Raw genomic sequence first — 12,772 nt, forward strand, 5'->3', positions numbered from 1 at the left:
GTCGTTGTAGTATAGTGGTAAGTATTCCCGCCTGTCACGCGGGTGACCCGGGTTCGATCCCCGGCAACGGCGTTTTGTGATTATTATTTTTGTTGGATCTCTATTTTTGTTGTTCTTCTTATTACTTTTAGGTTGCTTTAGTTGTTTTTTTTTTTTTTTTTTTTTTTTTTTTTTTTTTTTTTTTTTTTTTTTTTTTAGTTTTTCATGTATTTCTCGTATTAATATGTTCTGTTGGTTCTTCATTTTATTATTGATTTTAAGTTAGTATATTTTTTTGTTAAATAAAAAATTTGATTTTGATTTCTTATGTTTAGTTACGATAGTATTTCTCTCAATTATTATGTTTTTATTTATAGTTTTATTTATTAAAAAAAATGTTTGTCTAGTTGTTGAGTATAAGGTTGTCTTGTGTTATAATTTAAATAATAATTTTCTTTTCTTCTGTGTTATAGAATTTAAAGTTTAGGAATTAGGGGTTAGAGTTTAATGTTATTATTATTAGTAGATTTAAGATTTGAGATTATTATTTTCATTTGATTGAGATTAAAAATATTAATTATTTACATTATATATTTTAAAGTTGACACTAAAACTGAATAAAAAAATTATTTGTGGACTAAAATATTGAGATTTTCTTTATAGAAATTAAAAATAATATTATTAGGAACTATAAATTTATTTAACTTTTAGTAAAATAAAATATTTAATCCTTATTATTATTATTACTACTACTATTATTATTATTATTATTATTATTATTATTATTATTATTATTATTATTATTATTATTATTATTATTGATGTATTAGTGATTAAATGAGAAAATCCATTAAAATTTATCAAATTTTTTGAAATTTTCTGTTACAAATCAATCCATCAAAAAGTCTTTTAAAATCTTAATTGCGATGGACACTTGAGCCTTGACAACCAAAAACAAAATCAAACTTTTTTTTAATGGGAAAAACAAAATCAAATTTTGCATAAATAAAAGTTGGCACAACAAAGTTGAATGAGAACAACTAAATCAGCCATGCGCCTTTTACTTACCTGATTGAAAAAGCTGTGAAAATTTTGACAGATTCATGTAGTTGATTGAATGGGAAAAAGAAATTGGATATGATAAAGAAAAAGAAAAAGGAAGGTCGAGACTGGAGAGAGAAGACGAAGCGTTCCAGTCATCTCTTAGATAAACATTCCTATTCAAAAATGTATCAACGGTGTTTTACCTATTAAAAAAAACCGTAAAATATATAAAAATATAATCACCGCATCTTAACTATCAATAATAAAACTTATGTATAAATAATTTAATGAAGTTTCATTTAGAATAAATAAAAACTATTGAAACAAACAAAATCATTTTAATTAGCAAGCCTATACAAAAAACAAAAGAATAGTGGAGGATATTTATTGAAAAAATAAAAATCATCAATTACACATTGAATATTTTCAAAATAATGTTCGGTTTGTGTAATTTTTTTTAATAATGCTCGGAAATAATATATTTTATTTATCCAATATAAAAAGAAAATATTTATTAAAAAAATAGTTTATAAAACAAATACTATAATTTAAAAATATTAGACTTATATCTTATACCTCAGCTATATATTATATTCCTCCAAAAACAAAGAAAATATTTAATATATAAAAATTATTCATAAAATAAATACACTCATTTCAAAATATTAGACTTATAGATTAAAAGAAGAAGAAATCAAATAATGATTTCATTTGAAAATAAAAATAATCAAAATCAAATAGTCACATGTTATCATTTTCAAACATTTAAAAAAAAATAATATAATCAAAATATATTTAAAAGAATTACATGATATAACATATTTAATTAAGAAATAATTATTTAAAACTTAAGTGGAAATGAGATACAAAAATATAAAACATAAGAAATAATAGTACATATAAGATGAAAAGTAAAATAAAAATAAATTATCATAAAATCAATATTTACAAATATATATCAAATCAATGCTTACAAAACATATATTTTACTTTTTATAGGAATAAAATATTTTATAATAATTGATGTTCAAAAGAAAATGTATACAATAGTTACTCATCTGCTTTTAATCATATTTTTTAAAGTAAAAATCAATCTTATTTTGTTAAAATATTTAAATATTTACCATTCTATTTTATTCATTATTTTTTATATAACAAATTATTTTTATAAACTTAAAAATATTATTAAAAAAATTCATATTAATTTTGTTTACATATTACAACTGCATAACGCACGAACAATGTTCTAGTTAAATTAATTCCAATGGAAGTATAAAAGTTATGTTACAATTATATATATTGCCCGTCCAAACTTTTTGTAACGCCCATAACAACTGCTTTCGTAAAATAAGTTTTTCAAAAATTAAAATTTATTAAACCGTATCTGATATCAACAAGATTAAAAGAGAGATTGAATTAAAACACATGGGCAAAACGCAATGTAACTCGATCAATATACATTTCGAGCCATTAAGCTCGTAGCATAAATATGTTAGGATGGTCCACAACTCCAAAGCGTGGCACATGTACTATTATAAAATAAGCATTTGGCTTTAAAATGTAGCGTTGTGTCTTGACTCTGACACAACACGCGTCGTATAACGTCGACAAACCGATGCTATCATTAAATTGAATTTATTTTGGTTATGTTTTTCATAAATTAACTTTATTGTCAGTCAAGCTGACACTACGTGTAAAAATGGGCAATTTTTTAATTTGATTAAATTGTCTTATTTTTAAAAAATATCAAATTATTATTATTATTATTATTATTATTATTATTATTATTATTTTCATAATATTGTAGTTGGTCGCATTTGGAGATGTAATCTATTTGAAAAAAAAAATTATTTTTTATTTTAAAGTAGAATAATTTGGTTAGATTAAACAAAAAAAAGTGATATTTCTATAAGAAAAATCTAAGATGGATCGACCCATTTAAAAATAACGTTGTAAACGTAAAATTAAAACCCTCCTATATCCATCTTCTCTCCTATATCCATCTTCTATCAGTTTCACCAAACCCTCACTCATTCATAATGTCCGCTAAATTACATCTGTGGTCTCTTAACTTAATTTCAGGTAACGTTTTAGTCCTTTATCTTTTTTTTCTTCCCGATTTAGTCATTTATTCCTAAAAATATCAAATAAAGTACGAAAATATGAGTTTATTTGAAGATTTGCGTTACGAATTTGATGAAATTTGTATTATATTGAAGAATATAATTAATTTTATGAGTTTTGATTGAAATTTTTTTTGAATTTTTGTATAAAAAATTATATCATTGTTGAAATTTTAAAACATAAAATATCAAATTGTCACTTAAAATTAAAATAAAGGACCAAATCGGAAAAAAAAAGAAGATAAAGGACTAAAACATTACCTGAAATTAAGTTAAGTGACCACAAATGTAACTTAGTCTATTTAAAAAAGTAAGTTTACTTAAATGTGGGTAGCGACGAGGTTTTGTGATGGTGTATTTCATATACTTTTAAAATAAACATATTCAAAATTTAACCAACCTTTGTTTTAACCATTTTATGTATTTTTTTTTCCCATTCATGTATGTGTTTTAAGCAAATGGTTTTTATGGCACTCTTGAATATTATTATATAAATTGTTATTTTAAAAATGATATTGAAGCCGTTCATTAAAAATAAATATTGAACTATGATTTTCAAAATAATTTATACCGGTGATTGTTAAAACAAAAAATATATAGTTTATATCGGTACAAATTTTTTTATGGTTAAAGATGTAATTTTTTTGTAATAAAACAAAGTGATTTTCTGTTCACTTTTGATACTATATTAAATTAGTAAACATAAAAGGAAAGCTTGTGAAATTAAATTCTTACACTTCTTATGAAATATCTCCCCTATATTATTTTGAGAGTTTAATTTTGTCTTATTGTTTTATTAATTTTGGACCCATACAATGTAACTAAAAAGATAACTAAAGCATTTGTATATATTTTTTTCTTTGACAAAATAAAGCATTTGTATCTACATCTGTCAAATTAATTTTCATGTTAATTTAAATTTTGTCGTAGTAAACGGAAACTTCTATAAAATATGATAATCTTTATTTAATATACGAGAGATATGAACTGGATGAATCATGAAACAACAAGGTCGTTGTAGTATAGTGGTAAGTATTCCCGCCTGTCACGCGGGTGACCCGGGTTCGATCCCCGGCAACGGCGATATTTTTGTCTCACTCAACTTGTTTTCTCTCTTATGCTCTTTAACAACCAGAAAAATGTGTATAGTGGCAAATATATATATATAGCATATTCAAAAGATTGGTATTTCCCTGCTTTTGAAGTCCCAACTCTATTAAGAGAAGGAAGAATAAGAACGGTTCTTGTTCTTATTCATAACCAACATGTAATCATAAACTTTCTATAATTGCCAATAAAACAAAAGTAACATATACTATTGTACCATGTTTTTGTATTTCAATATCAATATATCTTACCATGCATGTGAGTCATATCACAAATCTTTGTGTGCATATCTATTTTGGACATAAATCTCATCTTTAATCCGGGTTCGTTATAATGCATCATAACTTAAACTTATTGTTAGTAACTTACTAAACATCTTTTTCCTTTTCAACTTTGTATAGCCAACGACTATTCTATTCATGACTTAAATCTTGAATTATTGATGATGTATCAGCTTATATTTCTGTTATTACACTTGATTTTACTTAAAAATATCATATTTTTATTGATCATGTATTTTAATATGCACCATTGAAAAAGTAGGTCTTTTAATACATGATTTGAATCTCCATTTAATAACTATGATTAACAGGGATTTTAATAAACCAAATATATACGTGTGGTATATTCTTATCGAGTCCATGTCTTTATTAGATACCTGACACTGTCAGCATCCAAATGTAGTCCATAGATAATTGACTACGTGTGTGATCCTTCCTTTTCAGATATGTTCCACCACAGAAGTAAATCATCATCAGATAAACTTCATCTGCATCAGCTGATAATTGCAACAGCACTTTACTCAATCCTATGGCAGGTTAACCATTTCTTATAACTAGCTAAGGTTCACAAGAATCTAGATATATAGCTTCCTTTGAAATTTAATCTTTCGAAATCCATGTGAATATTAAAATAAAGTAACATTGTAGGCCATCTCAACAGCATAAAGACAGAATATATATACAAGCTTTACCCCAACAAATTTGTCAATCTAATTAAACTTAAGTATATTAATTCTGAGTTAATTCTATTATACTTTTACAGAATATTTTCCAACATCTTTGGACCAGAGTTTTATTCTTGAATAACATGAAATGGGTATTAACTGTCAAATCCTATCTATCATATATGATTAATGATGCTGGAGTTTCAAAGTGTTTGTAAATTATGCCATTTTCTTATAATCATTCCCTGGATTAAGCACGGGTAATAATAGCCTCATAAGTTAAATTGTCAATAACTTGATTCCTATATTCATATTTAATACCAATAGTCTGATTCAAAGCACGACAAAAGGCTGAATGCAAAAGCAACTTTACATCCCTACTTTGAATGGAATGCCTTTTGGTATTGTCTTTAATGCAAAAGCTGAGGCTGCAGCTAATGCTATTACGTGCAATTCAGCAGCACTATGGAAAATGACACTGCAATATAGCCGTGACATTGGCACAATCTTACTGAATCATTGTGATTTTGAAAAAAGTTACACTTCAGAGCTTCAATCAAATCACAGAATTACTGCGATTTTGCAAAACTCATCTACCATCCAAATATTTTAAATGAAGATAAATTAATTCTAGAGATGTAAAATTGATTCTAACTTAAGCTAGAATTTGGAATTATTGTCTTTACAATTGATTTTTAGTCTCAAATTTATGGTTCACTTAATTTTTTGCCAAAACAATTTTATAAAATTAAATTTATTCAAAATCAATTTTTGTTATCCAAAGATCAAACTCAGTGAAGAATACAAAAGGATGGTGGGTTCACCGAAGTTCAGTTCAATAATTGAGAGTGTTATCTTCATTTCTATTCTGAAATCACCTTTTCTTCAAGATTTAATCATGTAGGTTATTAGGTAAATGGCAGAGTCAGGACTAAGGAATAGAAAAAGGGTGGTATATTCACTAAAGCTCAGCTCCAGGAACTGAGTATTATCTTGACTTTATTTTGAAAACACCTTTTCTTCAACATTTTAATCATTATTAATCAAAGTGGTAATTTTTTCCATTTCATTTTTTGTGTGAATAGGAAGTGATGCTCTCACACTAATGGGAGGTGTGAGAGACTTGAGAGTGAAGGAACATGTGCTGAGTTCTTTAACAACTTCAAAAAGAAAAAAAAATGTTATATGAGAAATATAATAATATAATTAGACTGTAGAGAAAATAGATCAAATAATACTCTTACGAACGCATACAAAATATATTTAATTTAGAAGTAAAAGTTGAAAATCATTTCATATCATAAGTCACATGTTTTAAATATTTTGAGTCCAAAATATTAAATAACGGAAAAATAGAAGGAGACGTAAACTATAAAATTTAAATTGAATTATTGAAATGGAGGAGTGTATCCAGTATTTTATGTGATAAAACTGATAGAAGAATAAAAACATCAAAGAGAGAGTTGAATAACACTTATAATAAAAAAGATGATAGAAACTCGATTTAGGTGATTTAAAATTGTAAAGAAGGAAACAATAAAATCTAAAAAAACTGTAAGAGAAATTGTTAAAAAAAAATTAAATATTAATAAACTAAAAAATTATATATTATATATTTAAGATAAAAAGCTTTATTGGAATATGAAAATTGAATTATGTTGATAATAAAAAATACTATTTAATGTGAAAAAGAAAAAGAAAGGAAAGAACCTGGAGTCTGATGGAGATGTAACTGGAATCTTTTGACCGCACGTGTAAATCTTCTTTATGTTAGATATGTTTTGAGAAGGCGTTGAATGATCGAAATCGTGACAATAACATGACACTATCTTAGTATGACACTTTTTTTGTTTAATGTTTCCTTATGCCAGCTGTGATCACATAACAAATAAAAACTAATTCTTGCCCTTTAATTAGACTCTTATAGAGCATGAAAAGACATTTCAACTTCTTCTCACTTTAATTTTTTATATTTCATTTGATTGAGTGAAGGACATGGTAACTACTATATAGATTTTTCAAAGGATGACCACTTTACTTTACTTGAATATGAAATCCTACTCCGGATCTCTAGAATTGAGTACTTTCATGATCATGACTGAAGAATAGGGACAAACTCTTTGAGGCCAAGTGTTGTTAGTCTTAGATTACATAATCTACATTTTTCTGAAAGGTTAAGATTACTCAAACTTACCACTAGATCTGTGGCAATAATTATTCATAAATGACTTAATAAACTTCTTGTCAGTTGTCACTGCCATTCTTATCTTTATACCTATATGTAGAAAGTCTTCAAATGCTACCCATATAAATTTTGCACCTCATTTATTATATATTTTGTGGTACAATTCGTGTGAACTGAACATAGTAGCTAGCACCGCATTAAATATTAGAATTTCTATTATTTTTCCTCATTTTTATCCCGTACAAGATTTGCACATATGTTAAAAGAAAAACAGAAAAAAGAGGTGTGAAATTCCATCACATATTATTAGTGATGACTTTTTCTTAGAATAGATAGACAACATGTGAGACTAAAGTATTACAATTAGTAATGTAGTTATATATAAGAATCCAAATGAATTAGCTGTGGCTGGAATTCCAAAGTTGCATATGCATTGTTATCTAGCACCTGTGGGGACCTTATTGTCAACAACAGTAATTATTAGAGCTGTCAATGCTTCATAACCAGCTATGAACCATGCTGGTTAATTAAGTACTAAATTACCAGTTACCAATTAAACATTTGAAGTGTTAGTAATGTTTTCGTACATAAGGGAAGGAAGATGTTCTTTATCCACAGTGTGTGTTTTGGTACTCAACAGAAGCTTCCTGTTAATACAATTACATTCAGTTTTGTTATTTGCTAGTACTAACATAGTAAGGGTGAAAAAGAGTGGTGAATTAGTAGCAACTGATATAGAATGAATAGTTTATATGTTGATTGTACCGCAGGCAATGGTGTTGTGAATCACGAAAACTTCACGTGCAACTCTGACTTCCTTGTTTACTACAACCGACCAATTTTTTATGAGTTTCAAAATATACTACTAATTACTACTACCATTGTTGGACCACTTTGATTACAGAGCATTTCAGACATTAATGTTACCACCTATGTCTCTGATGTTTTTAACTCCCAAAGCTTCATTTTCTCTTATAAACAACTGCACCCATACCTCAAATGCATATTAAGTAAACTCATTCTCCCTTCACTTTTACTACTAATGTTCTGTTCAGACAATTGCTTAACTTCACTATATATATATCAGAGTAATAAAAGACAAACAAAGTTACTACCAACTTAACTCAAAACATAATTAATTGCACGTGCCAAATCATTGACTGCTATGTCACTCATACTTTACTAAAACTACGTACAAATACGTTACTATGTAAGTTATCTGAAATCACATTCACACTGTAATTTTATTGAAATTAAAAATATAACTTTTATTTTAATTACTATGATACATTGTAATTGTGTAAGACCTACTTTCAATTCATACATATGTTTTTTTAGATAAATAACTTTTTTTATGGTTTATAGTATATACACTTATTGTATAAATTATTCTTACAACACAAAATTTTGTTGGCATAAATTAAAGGGCTTTTATAATACAATAAAATAACATTTAGTTGTTTAGATAGTTTTTTTAAATAGACTCATACTTGTTTATGGATAAATAAATTCGAATAATTCAATTCAAATGTGCTCAAACAAGACCGAGAAGCGGTTGGTTCAATATTAAGTGCTTAAATTTGCATAAATACTGTAGAGTGTAGACAAGAAAGAATAAAATAAGATTAAGATTGTCATTAGAACAAGCCGCTGGAACAAAATGTTAGCATAAGTGACTTGAGGAGAGCATGAGCTAAAGCAAGTGGACGATTGATCCGTGCAATTCATGATTAATTTAATTAATCACTTAACTCTGTTTTTACCATTTATATAAAATCTCGTGTCCTTTCATATGGAATCTCAAGTCAAAAGCTTGAAACTTACGTCCTGTGCTGCTTTTTTTTTTTTAGCTCTTTACATCTTGCAGAAAAAAAAATATAAATTTTAATTCTCACCGTTGATTCATTACATTAGCAATATGCAAAACCACTTTAGTTATTTTTAATATATTTGATATATACTTAAAAGACACAAGTTAACATGAAATTTTTTTATTGAACTTTTAGGAGCAAGAGATTCTAATCAGTATTTATGAAAAATTTCCATCTTTTTTCTAATAGTACTTATTTGGATATTCTGTGGTGGAAACAAAAGACAATGTGAAGGGGCAGAAAATTTGTGGCCTATCATAATGTGTAAGAATCTTGTAATTCAAAGTCTTAGCTCATGCACAAATATACTGCTTCCATATTCTTGCACTCTGCTCCAAATCTGTCAGAATCCTGTAACATATTCCGATATTCGGTTTGTTTTGGATATCCATTATGCAGCTTTTGCCTAAAGGGTTTGGTTTGAACTAATTTCAAAAAACTCTCACAGCTAATAATTCCAAATAAATCAAATACTGTATATGTAATTTAAAATCAAAGAAAACAGGACATAAGTTGGATGAAATTTCTAAATCATAAAAGTAGTGCTTTTTTTAGATTTTGGTATCTAATAAAACTAATGAAATTCAAGTTTTTATCTTGGTAGATAATGTCGTATTGACATCAAGTAATTGTGCATTTAATACAGTTAAAAAAAATGTAAGCCGTCGGATGAAAATTTATCAATTCATGTTTTGATTTGATATTTTTAATTTAAAATATTAAAATTGAAATATAAATAATTCAATTTTATTTTAATAGTCTAAATTGTGTGACTACATCATTCGTGTGGTTTTGAAAAAAAAATCTAGATTCATGATTAGGGTTATGCTTACCAAATTGGTTCCTTGAGTGATCGCCCAAGACATCAATAATTTATAAACTTTATATCATTGATAAGTATGATTTTTACAGTGGAATGCAAACCTTGATGTTGATGGCTGGGGCCTAATTATGTGTACCATTTTTCTAAAGAGTCAAGGTAATAATAAATTAGATACCATTATAATCTAAAATCTTTCAAATGGTTGTTGTTATGAAATCTTGTGTAGGATTCAACAAAACCAAACTCCCATCTATTAGTCGTGTCCCTGATTATGTGGATCCAACGAAAGATAGAAAGAAACAACAAAATAAGAAGCATTATAGAAAGAAAGAAAAGACTTTTGTCTTCATGGGCAACCATAAACTCACCTATCATGCACAAATTAAGGGCATCTTATGAACTAAAAAGATGTAAAAATAAGCACTTGTGATCTTTCAACATCTAAAATTTTAAAAAATTTATAATGATTTTTTAGTGGTTAAGATCGTTTAAAATAAGTGATTACTACCTTTAATAAATGGTTATTAAACATGTTAAATATTAAAATTTGTTAATTATTAATTTAATTTCATTATTCATGAATTTGGATGTGATAAATTACAATTCTTAGATATTTAAATTTACATGTAATTGATCACTTGAAAATGATAATTAATTGTAATTAACTACATATATAAAATATCTCAATATATCTTAAAATGTTATTACAAATATTATTTGAATTTAATCATAAAATAATTATTTCTAAATAATTCTGCCACATATATAGTTGAAAATTTTAATTTCTTATCCTGACTATACACTTTGAAAATTATAATTTTAATTAAAAAAATTATTATTTTTATATATAACTATCTCATCACATCTGGTGCACCATACAATTCTTATAGGTGATGGTTACACCATGATTAAAATGATAAACATCGTTATACTAGTAGGTGGTGCCTATGCATAGGGTTGGGATTAGAATGATAGAATGTGACATAGCAAAATGTAAGAAAGAGAAGTATTGTTGAATTGCTTGGTTTGTTTTTTATAAATCCCCGTTTATTAGGGGTATGGATTCCAAAATGGTAAGGTGGGGTCCAATTTGTGTGTTGTCTGTTGGTTTTGGAGGCATTGCACGCCCTTTCATGCCCCATCGGTGCCTCTTTACTAAGACCAACGTGGGATTGGACCACTACCTCAAAGTTCTATAAGAACCCATCACACCCCCAATTCTAAAAACCAAGTTTTTCACACACAACTCAACTTCCAAAACAAAAAGAAACAACCCCTTTTTCATTTTCAAAGTGTTTGAACACTACTTGACTCTAGAAATGAAAATGGGTAATAGTGCTACTATTGGAGGTTCAAAAAGAAGGTTATCATCAACAACATCAAGTAGAGGACTTGGAGGAGTTCTCAAAGAACAAAGGGCTAGGCTATACATAATAAGAAGGTGTGTGGTCATGCTTCTATGTTGGCATGACTAATTAAGTAGTTAGTTAAGTTGAGGTCTTTAAGACTTAGAAGTCCAAGCTTGCTTCCATGCAATTGAACAAGATTGGTTCTTTCTCTTTTTTGCCTTTTCTTTTTACCTTCTTCCTTTAATTCATGGTGGGGTGTAAATAGCTGACGGATGGATATTATGGGAGAGCGTAACAATTTTTTGTTTGTCATGAGTTGCTAGCCTATTATGTACATTGGAATATCAATGAATTATATTAGTGATTTAACAATTTCAATTTTGTCGTGCACTTTTCAAAGTCAATTTTAATTACTCTTATACTATCCTTCACTCAATTTCTCCATTCATTTTTACTTATTTATTTTGTTCTTCTGAATCTTCGTAATTGCTTCTGACTTGGTGTCTTTTCTTAGATTTTGGGAATTTATAAATAGAACTAGTTTAGTTGTACACAAGCTAGTACATTTTTATGTTTTTTTTCTTTCTAATCCGTTGAAATTAATCTAGGAACAAATTTTTGTTTTGCCTTAACCGATTCCTAAAGGAAAATTCACTATCTTTTAGCAAAACAAATAATGCATTACAAAATTAATGAAGATCTATAATATCCTTTTTGTTTATTTCTTTAGAATGTACCAAGTGGAAAATAGTAGACACAAGTAGACTTCAGTATAAGAATATTGTAATATGTGCAAAATATTAAGAGAAAACAAAGTTGGCTAAGAATACCCGACAAAACTGAAATATATAAGAGGATTTAAATAACAAAATAATAAGAAAAGTTTTTTTTTTTTTTACTCAAAGATACTGTATATGAAAATTAAGATAATAGCAAGTGGTATAAATAATTAGACAGGTGATGTAGGACCGTTAATCATTTGAAGTGGAGATTTTGTTGATGAGTATAGAATTGGAACTGCCAGCATAGCAGTAACATTTTATATGGAATCTACCTTTTCTCCTTTTTTTAACCCAAAAGGGTAGTTTATATGAAGAGCTGCAGTTTTAACAAAGCCGTGATAAATGATGTATAAAATAATTTAAGTTTAAATATTATTTAATTCTTTTAAATATATTAATTTTTATTTTTAGTTTTTTTTTTAAATTAATTCTTTTAGATTTTTTAGTATTAATTTTATCGTATCATATGTTATATATAATTTTAATGATACATTATTGATAAAATTTTAAAATTATTTTAATTTAATAACTTAACTATTTAATTTTTAATTTAACAATTTAAT

The 12,772-nt window shown here is 26.7% G+C and overlaps 1 protein-coding gene and 2 non-coding genes across 3 annotated transcripts; all 3 read left to right on the forward strand.

Annotated features, from left to right (window-relative positions):
• Positions 1-72, forward strand: TRNAD-GUC (transfer RNA aspartic acid (anticodon GUC)). The gene has a single exon. It is a non-coding gene; the product is annotated as a tRNA-Asp (tRNA).
• Positions 73-4,157: 4,085 nt separating this feature from the next.
• Positions 4,158-4,229, forward strand: TRNAD-GUC (transfer RNA aspartic acid (anticodon GUC)). The gene has a single exon. It is a non-coding gene; the product is annotated as a tRNA-Asp (tRNA).
• A 6,896-nt stretch (positions 4,230-11,125) lies between these two features.
• Positions 11,126-11,805, forward strand: LOC101492970 (small polypeptide DEVIL 4). The gene has a single exon (XM_004496144.4). It carries the CDS (start codon positions 11,398-11,400, stop codon positions 11,551-11,553), a length of 156 nt encoding a protein of 51 aa, XP_004496201.1. The 5' UTR covers positions 11,126-11,397; the 3' UTR covers positions 11,554-11,805.
• Positions 11,806-12,772: the final 967 nt, after the last annotated feature.

The sequence above is a fragment of the Cicer arietinum genome, chromosome 4 (genome assembly GCF_000331145.2).
Source record: "Cicer arietinum cultivar CDC Frontier isolate Library 1 chromosome 4, Cicar.CDCFrontier_v2.0, whole genome shotgun sequence".
In the NCBI taxonomy this organism is placed as follows: domain Eukaryota; kingdom Viridiplantae; phylum Streptophyta; class Magnoliopsida; order Fabales; family Fabaceae; genus Cicer; species Cicer arietinum.

Bases quoted from the DNA above. Each gene is read 5' to 3' on its own strand.
- LOC101492970 (XM_004496144.4), top strand. From the start codon at position 11,398: ATGAAAATGGGTAATAGTGCTACTATTGGAGGTTCAAAAAGAAGGTTA.